The sequence below is a fragment of the Megachile rotundata genome, chromosome 10 (assembly GCF_050947335.1).
Source record: "Megachile rotundata isolate GNS110a chromosome 10, iyMegRotu1, whole genome shotgun sequence".
NCBI classification, from domain to species: Eukaryota; Metazoa; Arthropoda; class Insecta; order Hymenoptera; family Megachilidae; genus Megachile; species Megachile rotundata.
In genome coordinates, this window is record NC_134992.1 from 10,682,524 (window position 1) to 10,695,198 (window position 12,675).

Sequence of the window (12,675 nt, forward strand, 5' to 3'; positions counted from 1 at the left end):
GTAGAATATAATTTTACCTACAATATTTGACGGGAAACTTCGAAATACCGTCATATTTCGTTTCTAGCTAAATTTTGCAAGCAAGTTTCTGTTTTTTTAAAGAAACATTTGTGAGAACTGCTATATTACCGACTTCTGTGTTACCGACGAGGCACAGTATAGTCTGCGAACTGTTCTGAACACATCACTCATATTTTCGGACCCACGGAATACATTGTAAACAGCACAAAATCAATATTAATAAATATACAGTATATTTAATCAATAAAATCAATATTAATTGGATTTTTTAAAAATTGAACTGGTGGCGCCATCTCTCCGGCGAACAGGGTGAACTACACACATTTGAAACTGTACTTTAATTAGTTCCGATTTCTGCCGCTAGATGGAGTGCAGGTGGCGCCGCCAAGTGGCAGAAGATGGAACTAATCAAAGTGCTGTTTCAAAAGTGTGTAGTTCACCCCGTTCGCCGGAGAGATGGCGCCACCAGTTCAATTTTTAAAAAACCCAATTAATATTAATTTTATTGATTAATATGCTATATACTTATTAATATTGACTTTATGATGTTGCAATATATTCGCAGACATCATTATTATACGCTGGAGGTACTCTTTTAAAAATGGCGCGTAAATTTGAATTTAAAAAACACGTTCCTTATAATGTATTGAAACGCTCTTAACTTTTCAAGTACTTTAGACTGAATTATTTTCTATTCCTTCATTTTATATCTCTTCTACAAGTTATGATCGATATTTAACTAAAAGTGTAAACTTGAGCGCCAAATTCAATTATAAAAGAACCTACGTAACATTTTATTACTTACACAGTTTTAATGCACAGTTTTAATATACAGACAAACTATATAATATACAGCTAAAATTACTTTCTTTGTACCATATAGCATGCAATAAAATACCCACAAAAAATATTCTCGCAAACACCTAACTTTTAAAATATTAAAAGAAAATTTCCCAATTTCAACCGCAAGATCGACTGCAGTCATCAGTTCTCGCAACGGTTCTTTAACTACTAAAAAAAACATGTCCCGCTCCATCACAAAACTCGCGCACCCAAAGCTTTCCAACCCAGTTCGATATATCAGGCTTCAGGGAAAATTAGAATGGATGACAGGGAAGTTCGAAACAAAAATGATTTACTCACCAACGTAAAGACCCGTGTCGGTGTTGAGTTGCCTGAGCTGTCCAGGAGAGGACGCCGACACTCCTGTACCGCTGTCGACGACCAACGACGCCCACTGCTCGTTCCTAACGAAACATCGATCAATTTCATACGTCGGCAATTCGATTACGTGCCAGTCCCGAATTAAAAGTCGACATCCGAGAACGAACGCGGTTACCTCACGGCTCGGACACGGTGCCATAGATCATCGTCCAGTCTCGTTAAGTTGTACCGCAGAACAGCCTGGCCGGAGCCCAGATTATAAGCTAACGTCAGATAACCGTGGTCCAATCCCAAAGCAAGAAAATCGTCGTTCTCGTCTCTTTGTTCTTGCGGGTCGGCCTGTCGTCCGCTCCAGAGAAGCAGACCGCTGCTGCTACTTGCTCTGAATCTCATATTTATGTCCACTCTGTAGCTGATTATCCTGGAACATATTTATCGTTTATTGATCTGTGATTCTGGACTGATCTTTTGATCGACATTCTCTAAGTTGAGAAATTTTTGTTCGTGTCTGGATCACAACAAATATTGAGCATAGGAGGTATTCTATGTGATATTGGAATTTGGGAAATTAGGAAATGGGAAATGGGAAATTAGGAAATCGGGGAATTAGCAAATTAGGAAATTAGCAAATTGGGAAATTTGGAGGTCGGGACATTAGAAAATCGGGGAATTAGGAAATGGGGAATTAGCAAATTGGGGAATTAGAAAATTGGGAAATTAACAAATTGGGGAATTAGTAAATTGGGATATTTGGAGGTTGGGACATTAGAAAATCGGGGAATTAGCAAATTGGGGAATTAGAAAATTGGGAAATTAACAAATTGGGGAATTAGCAAATTGGGAAATTTGGAGGTTGGGACATTAGAAAATCGGGGAATTAGCAAATTGGGGAATTAGAAAATTGGGAAATTAACAAATTGGGGAATTAGCAAATTGGGAAATTTGGAGGTTGGGACATTAGCAAACTGGGGAATTAGAAAATTGGGAAATTAACAAATTGGGGAATTAGCAAATTGGGGAATTAGCAAATTGGGAAATTTGGAGGTTGGGACATTAGAAAATCGGGGAATTAGCAAATTGGGGAATTAGGAAATCGGGGAATTAGGAAATTGGGGAATTAGCAAATTGAGAAATTAGCAAATTGGGGAATTAGCAAATTGGGAAATTAGCAACTTGGGAAATTTGGAAGTTGGGAAATTTGAAGGTTGGGAAATTAACAAATCGGGAAATTAGGAAATAGTAAAATCAGAAAATCGTGAAATTAAGAAACTGAGTTTAAATTTTAATTAAGAATTACTGAGTGTAACCCTCAGTCATCTTCAATGTTTGATTAACATCTCAACAAAAGAAAATGGCTTATCCTTTACCTCTTCATAGTATCAGCATCATTATAGTGAAGATAACTCTCGCTGCCAGAGAAGCTCGGAACTGATCTCTCGTATCGCGTACCAACGTTCGGTTTTGTTAAGGATTCATTCAGGATCGTGTTGTCGTCAGGTGCTGGACAAGGATGAGGCATACCAGGTCGACAACGACAAGTGAAACGATCCCGAAGAGGACGACATTCTGCGTCTCCGCAAGGCCTCGCCTCGCAAGCATGTCCGCAATTGCCGACATTCACTCCTCCGAGGGCCTCCGCAAGTATTCCAATCTGTTGGCAGAAAATATTTCATTAATTAGTATGTCATGTGCTGTGGAACTTTTATGTAAGTATTTGTAAAATGTTCTTGGCCACTTGGTGTCTTATTTTCATTTGAGAATTTGACATGGTTTAATATTTCAAATAGTTATGTACTGTTTTCAGATGGTTTTCTAAATTTTCTAATTTTCGGGAGATTAAATTTTTGCTTCTGAATTTTCCAGTTTTTCAAGGTTTTAATTTTTCAATTTTCCAATTTTCCAATTTCCCAATTTTCCAATTTCCTAATTTTCCAATTTTCCAGTTTCCCAATTTTCCAATTTTCCAATTTACCAATTTCCCAATTTCCCAATTCCCAAATTTCTAAATTTCCTAATTTCCCAATTTCCCAATGTTCCAATTTCCCAATTTTCCAGTTTTCAAATTTCCCAATCTCCCAAGTTCCAAATTCTCTAATTTCCCGATTTTCTAATTTCCCACTTCCTAATTTCCCCACTTCCTGATTTCCCCATTTCCTGATTTCCCCATTTCCTAATTTCCCCATTTCCTAATTTCCCCATTTCCTAATTTCCCCACTTCCTAATTTCCCCATTTCCTAATTTCCCCATTTCCCAATTCCCCATTTCCCAATTCCCCATTTCCCAATTCCCCATTTCCCAATTCCCCATTTGCCAATTTCCCATTTTCTAATTTTCCAGTTTCCCAAATTTTCCGAAACCAAATTTCCAAACTTTCTCTCTCAGTCTCAAAATCCCTAACTTTCCTCATATCCAAAAATTCAACCCTGCCAATTTTTCAAGTTTCAAATTTCTCAACTTCCAACTTAAAATCGTGCAAAAGATTTATTTCAGATATATATCCAACGACGTATTTCATCGATGCAGAGAAGAAACTTCGTTCGAGACCGGGTTATAAAATAAAAAAAGTATACTACGCGGAAATGCTATACGAGTGCGGTTGGCATTTAACGCGAGCACTCGCAATTGCACGTAACAACGTTTTTCCTTTCGGATTGTTCGTAATTGAATTGTTTTAATGCGCCTTAAATTTTCGTTTTGTACGCGCACGTTTTATTCCCTGTTTTCTTTTTTCTTCGACGCGCTGTTCACGACTCGTGAAAAATGAAAACAATTTATTTTCGGTAGGAAATCGAGTTGTGTTTCGAAGCTCGCCAGATTAATTAGCTAACTTTCATGATAACCTGTTCCCGCGTATTCATTTCCATTCCGAACGTAGTCGTGATATTTTATTTCATCCGTCGCTAACAGAAATTTTCTGCGATAATAAAACACGTTATATTTCGCAACGGATTTCACGATTTTCCACCTGTCACGCACGGCAAGATTTACACGGTACTGTTCAGTTCGTCGTGCGCGCGTTTACCGATGTATTAAAACAAACAAAATTCTATAGTCGACGCATTAAATTCCTTTTATATTACGAATTTAAAAACGCATAAAAGCTATCAAAACATGTTCTCTTTCAATTTCCATGGACGTGCTATTATCCGAGTAACATGTAAAGTTTGGATTAAATGAAAAAAAAAAAACGGTTTGAAAATATGGGAAAAATTTGTCACAACTTTTACTGATCTATTGGATACACTCGAACGCTGTACTCGTATATTTTATAAATACGCAGGTATATTATAAAATCCACATACTTTTGAGTTACAATTAAAATTTTTTATTGTAACTTTTAGGTTATGTTATGAGAATGTATGAATGGCGCGAATTTTGAATGAGAGCGTTGCATTTTATATATACTATATTATAAACACAAGTCTATGTATTTTTAAAAATATGTTATTAGTAAATTAATTGTCTTGAAAACTTATTTGAATGTTACTGTAGCAAGAAATGTTTGATTATCATTTTAAGTAATGTATAGGTACATGCAAAGTCGTAGTGGCGCGAATTTTGAACGAGAGCGTTGCATTTTATAAATACTATATTCTAGATAAAAGTCTATGTGCTTTTAAAATTGTATTATTAGTAAATTAATTGTCTTGAGAACTTATTTGAATGTTACTGTAGCAAGAAATGTTTGATCATCATTTTAAGTAATGTATAGGTACATGCAGAATCATAGTGGCGCGAATTTTGAACGAGAGAGTTGCATTTTATAAATACTATGTTCGAAATAAAAGTTTATGTACTTCTAAAATTGTGTTACTAATAAATTAACTGTCTTGAGAACTTATCTGAGTGTTAATGTAACAGAAACATGTTTGATTATCATTTTAAGTAATGTATAAGTACATGCAGAATCATAGTGGCGCGAATTTTGAACGAGAGCGTTGCATTTTATAAATACTATATTATAAATAAAAGTCTATGTACTTCTAAAATTGTATTACTAATAAATTAACTGTCTTGAGAACGTATCTGAGTGTTAATGTAACAGGAACATGTTTGATTATCATTTTAGGTAATGATACATGCAAGCTCGTAGTGGCGCGAATTTTAAACGCGTTCATAGTACACAACTATTAACTTCACTGTACAGTGAAGACTGTAACTAATTTTTTTATTAAAAATAATGATTTAATATTGTAAAAAGTATTTCCAATAGAAAATTAGTTAGAAGGAATTTTATAAAGATCTCTGACCTCTCTACGATTTAAAATGACGGTCTGAATGCATCCGACGAAGCTCGCGGTGGTTTTCATCTTCGGAGAGTACATGTCCGTGGATGGTGCACCACCCAGATAGAGATTTAGTGGCAACGAGAGTTGTGTAAAAGCTCCTGGTGCAAGGATCTCCTGAGGAGGGTCATCCTCGACCTCCAGCGAGGCTAAACGTCCGGTTCTCGACACTCGTACTTCTACCCATTCGCCTAGTCTGACAGGATTCTCGCTTCTGTAACGGAAAATCGATATGTTTGTATGTGTAGTCAAATAGCTGGGAATTCTGGGAATCAAGGGGAATATTCTTGACCATTTCGGTAGCAAATAGATACAATTTTAGGAAATGGTTTCTGAAATCATTGGGTACTATTCTATTTATCTGCGATTATTTTATATTCTGTTTTATTTATCTATAGGATTATTAGATACTGTTCTATTTATCTAGAATTATTTGATGGTATTTAAGGTTTATTAATTTACTATTAGATACTGTTTAATTCATTTAAAATTATTCGGTGCTATTTAAGATTTATTAATTCATCCTTTTAGGAATAAATTTTTATGAGGTACTAGTGCAGTTCACTCTTGTTATATTGCCAGTGATGAGACTGTAGGATAAATTGATGTGAACCATACGTAGACTACTTCAACTTGAAGCTTCAACTTGAATAGTTAATTAATTATTTCTATTAATTCACCCTTCTAGGAATCAATTTTTATGACGTACCAGTGTAGTTCACTCTCGTTATATTGCCAGAGACGAGACTGTAGGATAAATTGATGTGGACCATACATAGACTACTTCAACTTGAAGCGATAGTTAATTAATTATTTCTATTAATTCACCCTTCTAGGAATGAATTTTTATGAGGTACCAGTGCAGTTCACTCTTGTTATATTGCCAGTGATGAGACTATAGAATAAATTGATGTGAAGCATACATAGACTACTTCAACTTGAAGCGATTGATAGTTAATTATTTCTATTAATTCACCCTTCTAGGAATGAATTTTTATGACCAGTGCAGTCCACTCTTGTTATATTGCCAATGACGAGACTGTAGGATAAATTGATGTGGACCATACATAGACTACTTCAACTTGAAGCGATAGTTAATTAATTATTTTTATTAATTCACCCTTCTAGGAATGAATTTTTATGAAGTACCAGTGCAGTTCACTCTTGTTATATTGCCAATGACGAGACTGTAGGATAAATTGATGTGGACCATACATAGACTACTTCAACTTGAAGCGATAGTTAATTAATTATTTTTATTAATTCACCCTTCTAGGAATGAATTTTTATGAGGTACCAGTGCAGTTCACTCTTGTTATATTGCCAGTGATGAGACTATAGAATAAATTGATGTGAACCATATATAGACTACTTCAACTTGAAGCGATTGATAGTTAATTATTTCTATTAATTCACCCTTCTAGGAATGAATTTTTATGACCAGTACAGTTGACTCTTGTTATATTGCCAGTGATGAGACTGTAGAATAAATTGATGTGAACCATACACAGACTACTTCAACTTGAAGCAATTATTAATTAAATATTTCTAAAAAAGTAGTCCACAAATTTTCAATCTCTATATTCATAAATTTTTTATGTTTCACGCATTCAGTTACAACTTAACACAAAACGCACATGCACAGGTACAATAAATAAAATCTCTCATAAAAGAGGCAATATATCGCGAGCGTCATGCCCATTCACGCATACGACATCAACCCGCAAATTCACCGGGCTATTTCTATTAAAAAAAATATACTATATTTGTTGTAGATGAGACAAAACTCCTTTTTATTTATTCACGTATAATATCATTTTCAGGTAAAATGAAAAATTACCCCGTTAACAGGTTAATAAACTGTTGAATTTTTAAAGTGTTTATCCTCGCGTCCATATTATTCTTCCACGTTTTATTCACTTTCAGCGAAAATATTTTCCAGGCGGTGCGATTACGGATATTAAAACAATTCTGAAATATAATACTTTAAGTACTCTTTATTTTCGTGCGATTCTCGACAAATAATGGACGCATTCGCGTTCTCGTATATCGAAGCGGTCATTTTTCTATTAGTCAATAATCTTTTTCATAAATTTTGTTTATCGAGAACTGGGAAATATATTTTTGTAATTTGGGAAGGTGAAAATTTATGAATGTACAAATTTGAAAATTTAGTAGTTTTTCGTAACACAGAAACACAGTTCAATAAACAAATAAACTCAATATCCAAACTCTCCAATAAAGTAATTCTGATAAAAGCATTTCCCTGTCCCATCAATAAAATTTATCCTCTAAAAACTTTTACAAACCCCAGCAGATAATAACGAAACTGTTCATTTTCAGTTTCTAAGAGGAGCTGAATCTCATTTAGCGGAATTATCTTAAAATCTCCCTCTCTCATCCAACAATCTTCGGTGCTTTTCATTAAAAAAAAAAAAGTACAGATAAACGCTTCTTCCACTTTCGAGCGTCATTTTTCATGAGATTGCAGCATTATCTCCAGGTAACTTTTTAACAACGCGTTAGTACGTCGGAGTACTTTTATTTGCGAAAACATGCGAACAGACGTTCTTAACGAATCTCGTCGACGGCAGGTAAATTCCTCCGCGTTGATACAGACGTTTGTTATCCGGTGATATTAAATCTAACCGCGCGAATCCGCTTCGTCTGCTTTCATCGAGGATCGCGTTTCGTGCAATTTCCGCGTGATTCTCTGAAGTGTTCGACGAACACTGTACATCAGAAAAACGCGTGTACGAATTTCTCGGTATTTTATATCTTTTATGATTTCTCGTTGTTGAATTTTTCACGACGAAAACGTAGAAATTACGGAATTTAATAATTTGGATTTTTGGAAAATTTTATATTTAAAATTCTAGGATTTGGGGGACTTAGGGAATTTTGGAAATTTGAAGCATTTGGGGAATTTGTTGATGAATTAGGGAATTTGAGAAATCTGGCACATCTGGGGAATTTTTAGTATTTGGGATATTTAGGGAATTTGGGAATTTGGGAATTTGGGAAATTGGGAATTTTAGAGAATTTGGGAAATTTGGGAATTTTAGGGAATTTGAGAATTTTAGAGAATTTGGGAAATTTGGGAATTTTAGGGAATTTGGGAATTTTAGGGAATTTGGGAATTTTAGGGAATTTGGGAATTTTAGGGAATTTAGGAATTTTAGGGAATTTGGGAATTTTAGAGAATTTGGGAATTTTAGGGAATTTGGGAATTTGGGAATTTCAGGGGATTTGGGAATTTGGGAATTTTGGGAATTTGGGAATTTTGGGAATTTGGGAGCTTGGAAATTTGGAAATTTGGGAGTTTGGAAATTTGGAAATTTGGAGAATTTATGGAATTTGGGAATTTGGGAATTTGGAAATTTGGAAATTTGGGAGTTTGGAAATTTGGAAATTTCAGAATTTGGAAATTTGGAAATTTGAGAATTTGGGAATTTGGAAATTTCAGAATTTGGAAATTTGGGAATTTGGGAATTTGGAAATTTCGGAGTTTGGAAATTTGGAAATTTGGGAGTTTGGAAATTTGGAAATTTCAGAATTTGGAAATTTGGAAATTTGAGAATTTGGGAATTTGGGAATTTCAGAATTTGGAAATTGGGAAATTTGGGAATTTGGGAATTTGGAAATTTCAGAATTTGGAAATTTGGAAATTTGGGAATTTGGGAATTTGGGAATTTGGGAGCTTGGAAATTTGGAAATTTGGAAATTTGAGAATTTGGAAATTTGGGAGTTTGGAAATTTGGAAATTTGGAAATTTGGAAATTTGGAAATTTGGAAATTTGGGAGTTTGGAAATTTGGAAATTTCAGAATTTGGAAATTTGGGAGCTTGGAAATTTGGAAATTTGGAAATTTGAGAATTTGGAAATTTGGGAGTTTGGAAATTTGGAAATTTGGAAATTTGGGAGCTTGGAAATTTGGAAATTTGGGAGTTTGGAAATTTGGAAATTTCAGAATTTGGAAATTTGGAAATTTGGAAATTTGGGAATTTGGGAGCTTGGAAATTTGGAAATTTGGAAATTTGGAAATTTGAGAATTTGGAAATTTGGAAATTTCAGAATTTGGAAATTTGAAAATTTGGATGTTTGGAAATTTGAGAGTTTGGTGAATTTGAAAATTTGAAAATTTGAAAATTTAGGAATTTGGAAATTTGAACGCCAAAATACAACAACTGTCCACAGAAGTCCCTCAAAAATATTTCCAAAAGATTCTAAAACCAACCAAAATTCTACCCAAATTCCAGAAAAAACAATATTTCGAAAATATCCAGCAACCAGTGAATTCCACTTACAAGCACATTCTGTACCCACAGAGTGGAATAATGGTTGTCCACCTTTCATGGCCGCGACGCTAGCGTAGTAGATGCACGTAGAGTATATTTTATCCATTTCGCTGTGAACTTTTTTTCCCCTCTTTTGGTGCACATAGGAAATTACACGAAAGAAGTTCCTAGAACTTCTCGAACACGTCACGAGCAAACTTCATTCGTATTCACGACGTTCGACCGGAATCACGGCGACGGGACTCCATTCTCCGTGGTTTTTCCCTTATATACAGGGTGCTCCATAAAGTACAATGCTAACTGGTGATTCTATAGCTAAAAGCTAGTTTAAAACGTGCAATAACATTTTTTTCTATGGAGCACGGTTTTCGAGAAAATCGAGTTTGAATATTTTACTCGGGTAGGCAATTAACTGAGCTAGTTGCATTTTAGTTAAACTCTTTTGATTTAGTGTCATTAGGTACGGTGGTAGTTTAAATAAGGGTAGTTTAAATCTTTTTAAGTCTGATATAATAATATTGAGTAACTGTGTTATTTAACGAAAGGATTTTTATTCGTTTGATTATGTACTCGTTTAACATGGCGGAGTTTGTAATATTTTGCTGCAGCTAAAAATTAATCTCAACGTGTTAAACTTAAGTGTAAAAATTAGAGTGAGTCAAAGTATTTTAAAAGGTTCTAAAATTACAGTTCGAAGAAAGAATACACTTAACCTCGATTTTCTCAAAAATTTCGGAAAAAGACATACACTCTTCAACGTATCCCGGTTTTGCGATTTACGGAGCACCCCGTATGCCGCGTCCCTCGCAGTAAAACCTCGCGATAAAAGCGGGGTCCTTTCTTTCCGCCCCAAGTAACATGGCTGAAAGTCGTCTCGTGGAAATTTTCGAACGGAGGGATTTTCGCGTTATTATCGAGATCAGACATACGGATTTCCGGTGATCGACGAGAGTTATGAGAAAAGTTCTTCGAAATAAATGAGGCAGTTAAAATTCGAGAACTCGAGAAACGAGTACAGGAATTTTTATTGAGGTAATCGCTGCTCACCTGTAGCTTTGATATGCGCGGTTGGCTAAGTAGAATAATCCGAGGACGTGTTACAGGTGAAATAGCGGTGTGTGGTTAGGCGAAGGTAATGGGATGGGTTGGTTGGACAAACGAAATAGGGACAGTAAGTGGTCAGAGAATTTGTACGGGAGGCGTGTATGGTCAGATAAGTAGAATAAGCCAGGTGTAGGCAGACAAGGGTGGGGTTAAGTAGATGGCCAGAAAATGGTAGGTGGTGAAAGGTGTTAGGTGGTTTATGGGATCGGACAAGTGGAATAATCTGGCTTCCTGATGTGACAAATAAAATGGATGCTGAATGCGGTCATTTATGACGTATGTGGTCATGCGCAATATGTTCGGTATGCGGTTCTAGGGAGGAAATGAAGATGGTAGGGTTGTATGACAACAGTGGTCAGACCAGTTGTAAACAATAGTCAAACTAATTTTAAATGAATGCTCAGACATTGTGAGCACTTTGTAAGACAAATTGTAAGCACTTCTCAGACAGGTTCTGAGCAAGCAGTAAAATTGTTAGACAAGTTATAAACGAACAGTATATTTAATTTCACGTTTACAGTATATATATTTTAATTTAATTTTCCCAAAATACGTATGAGAAGAACAAGAGAGTATAGTATCCATTAATTCACCATTCTAAAGCAATAATTGTTTTCAGCATCGTTACACTTCAATCCTTCAGCTTCGAACATCTCCTTCCAGGAGTACGTTTCTTCAATTCGTCTAAGACTCACCCTTTCTTGTCCGGCATCCTTAATTGCTCCTTCCTTAACGAGCAAAGTTCCTTTGATATAAGAGGCGCATTTAAATGTACAAGCGTTCAATGATTCGTAGAATGTTTATTCGTTCGTTGCTCTTCTCTGACAGTGCTTTTTTCTCGAAGCGCCAGAAGGTACGGCTATCGGTAAAGATATCGACATACGTCGAAAAAACAGAAATTCTATCGACATTTCGATATCTCGATTGTATCGTTCTGATGTTACGGTGAACGAAGGGCTGATTGAAGTGGCCATTTACAAAATTTAGAAATGTAAAATTTGCAAAATTTACAGGTTTGTAATTATGTAAGTTTGCCAGTTTTTAGGTTTATAAGTTTAACGATTTTTTAATTGAAAAATTTACGAACTTGCAAATTTGAAAATTTACAAATTTACAAATACGTTTTTCGAATTTCCCAAATCTAGTAGATTCCACAAGTTCTCCAATTTTCTCAAATTCCCAAATTCCCAAAATCCCGAATTTCCAAATTCTCCAAATTCTCGAAATTCCAAATTAGCCAAATTTCTCCAACGCCCCAAATTCTCCAAATTCACAAATTCACAAATTTCCAAGTTCCCGAATTTCCAAATTCGCAAATTCCCAAATTCCCAAATTCCCAAATTCCCAAATTCCCAAATTCCCAAATTCCCAAATTCCCAAATTCCCAAATTCCCAAATTCCCAAATTCCCAAATTCCCAAATTCCCAAATTCCCAAATTCCCAAATTCCCAAATTCCCAAATTCCCAAATTCCCAAATTCCCAAATTCCCAAATTCCCAAATTCCCAAATTCCCAAATTCCCAAATTCCCAAATTCCCAAATTCCCAAATTCCCAAATTCCCAAATTCCCAAATTCCCAAATTCCCAAATTCCCAAATTCCCAAATGCCCAAATTCCCAAATGCCCAAATTCCCAAATTCCCAAATTCCTAAATTCCACAAATTCTCGAAATCCCAAATTAGCCAAATTTCTCCAACGCCCCAAATTTCCTAAATTTCCAAATTCCCAAATTCCCAAATTCCCAAATTCCCAAATTCCCAAATTCCCAAATTCCCAAATTCCCAAATTCCCAAATTCCCAAA

At 35.2% G+C, this 12,675-nt stretch overlaps 1 protein-coding gene across 10 annotated transcripts in view; it reads right to left on the reverse strand.

The window, feature by feature from the left end:
* LOC100874698 (pikachurin) overlaps positions 1–12,675 on the reverse strand; it is a 233,668-nt gene that overhangs the window by 8,303 nt on the left and 212,690 nt on the right. For all 10 annotated transcript variants that reach the window (XR_013039633.1, XR_013039632.1, XR_013039631.1 and 7 more), the window contains 4 exons: positions 5,436–5,685; positions 2,553–2,836; positions 1,361–1,606; positions 1,165–1,268 (listed from right to left, as the gene is read on the reverse strand). Coding sequence is in view for 4 of the 10 variants with exons in the window: in XM_076536382.1 (XP_076392497.1) it covers positions 1,165–1,268; positions 1,361–1,606; positions 2,553–2,836; positions 5,436–5,685 (884 nt within the window). In the remaining 6 variants the exon portion in view is untranslated. The remainder of the gene's footprint in view (positions 1–1,164; positions 1,269–1,360; positions 1,607–2,552; positions 2,837–5,435; positions 5,686–12,675) is intronic.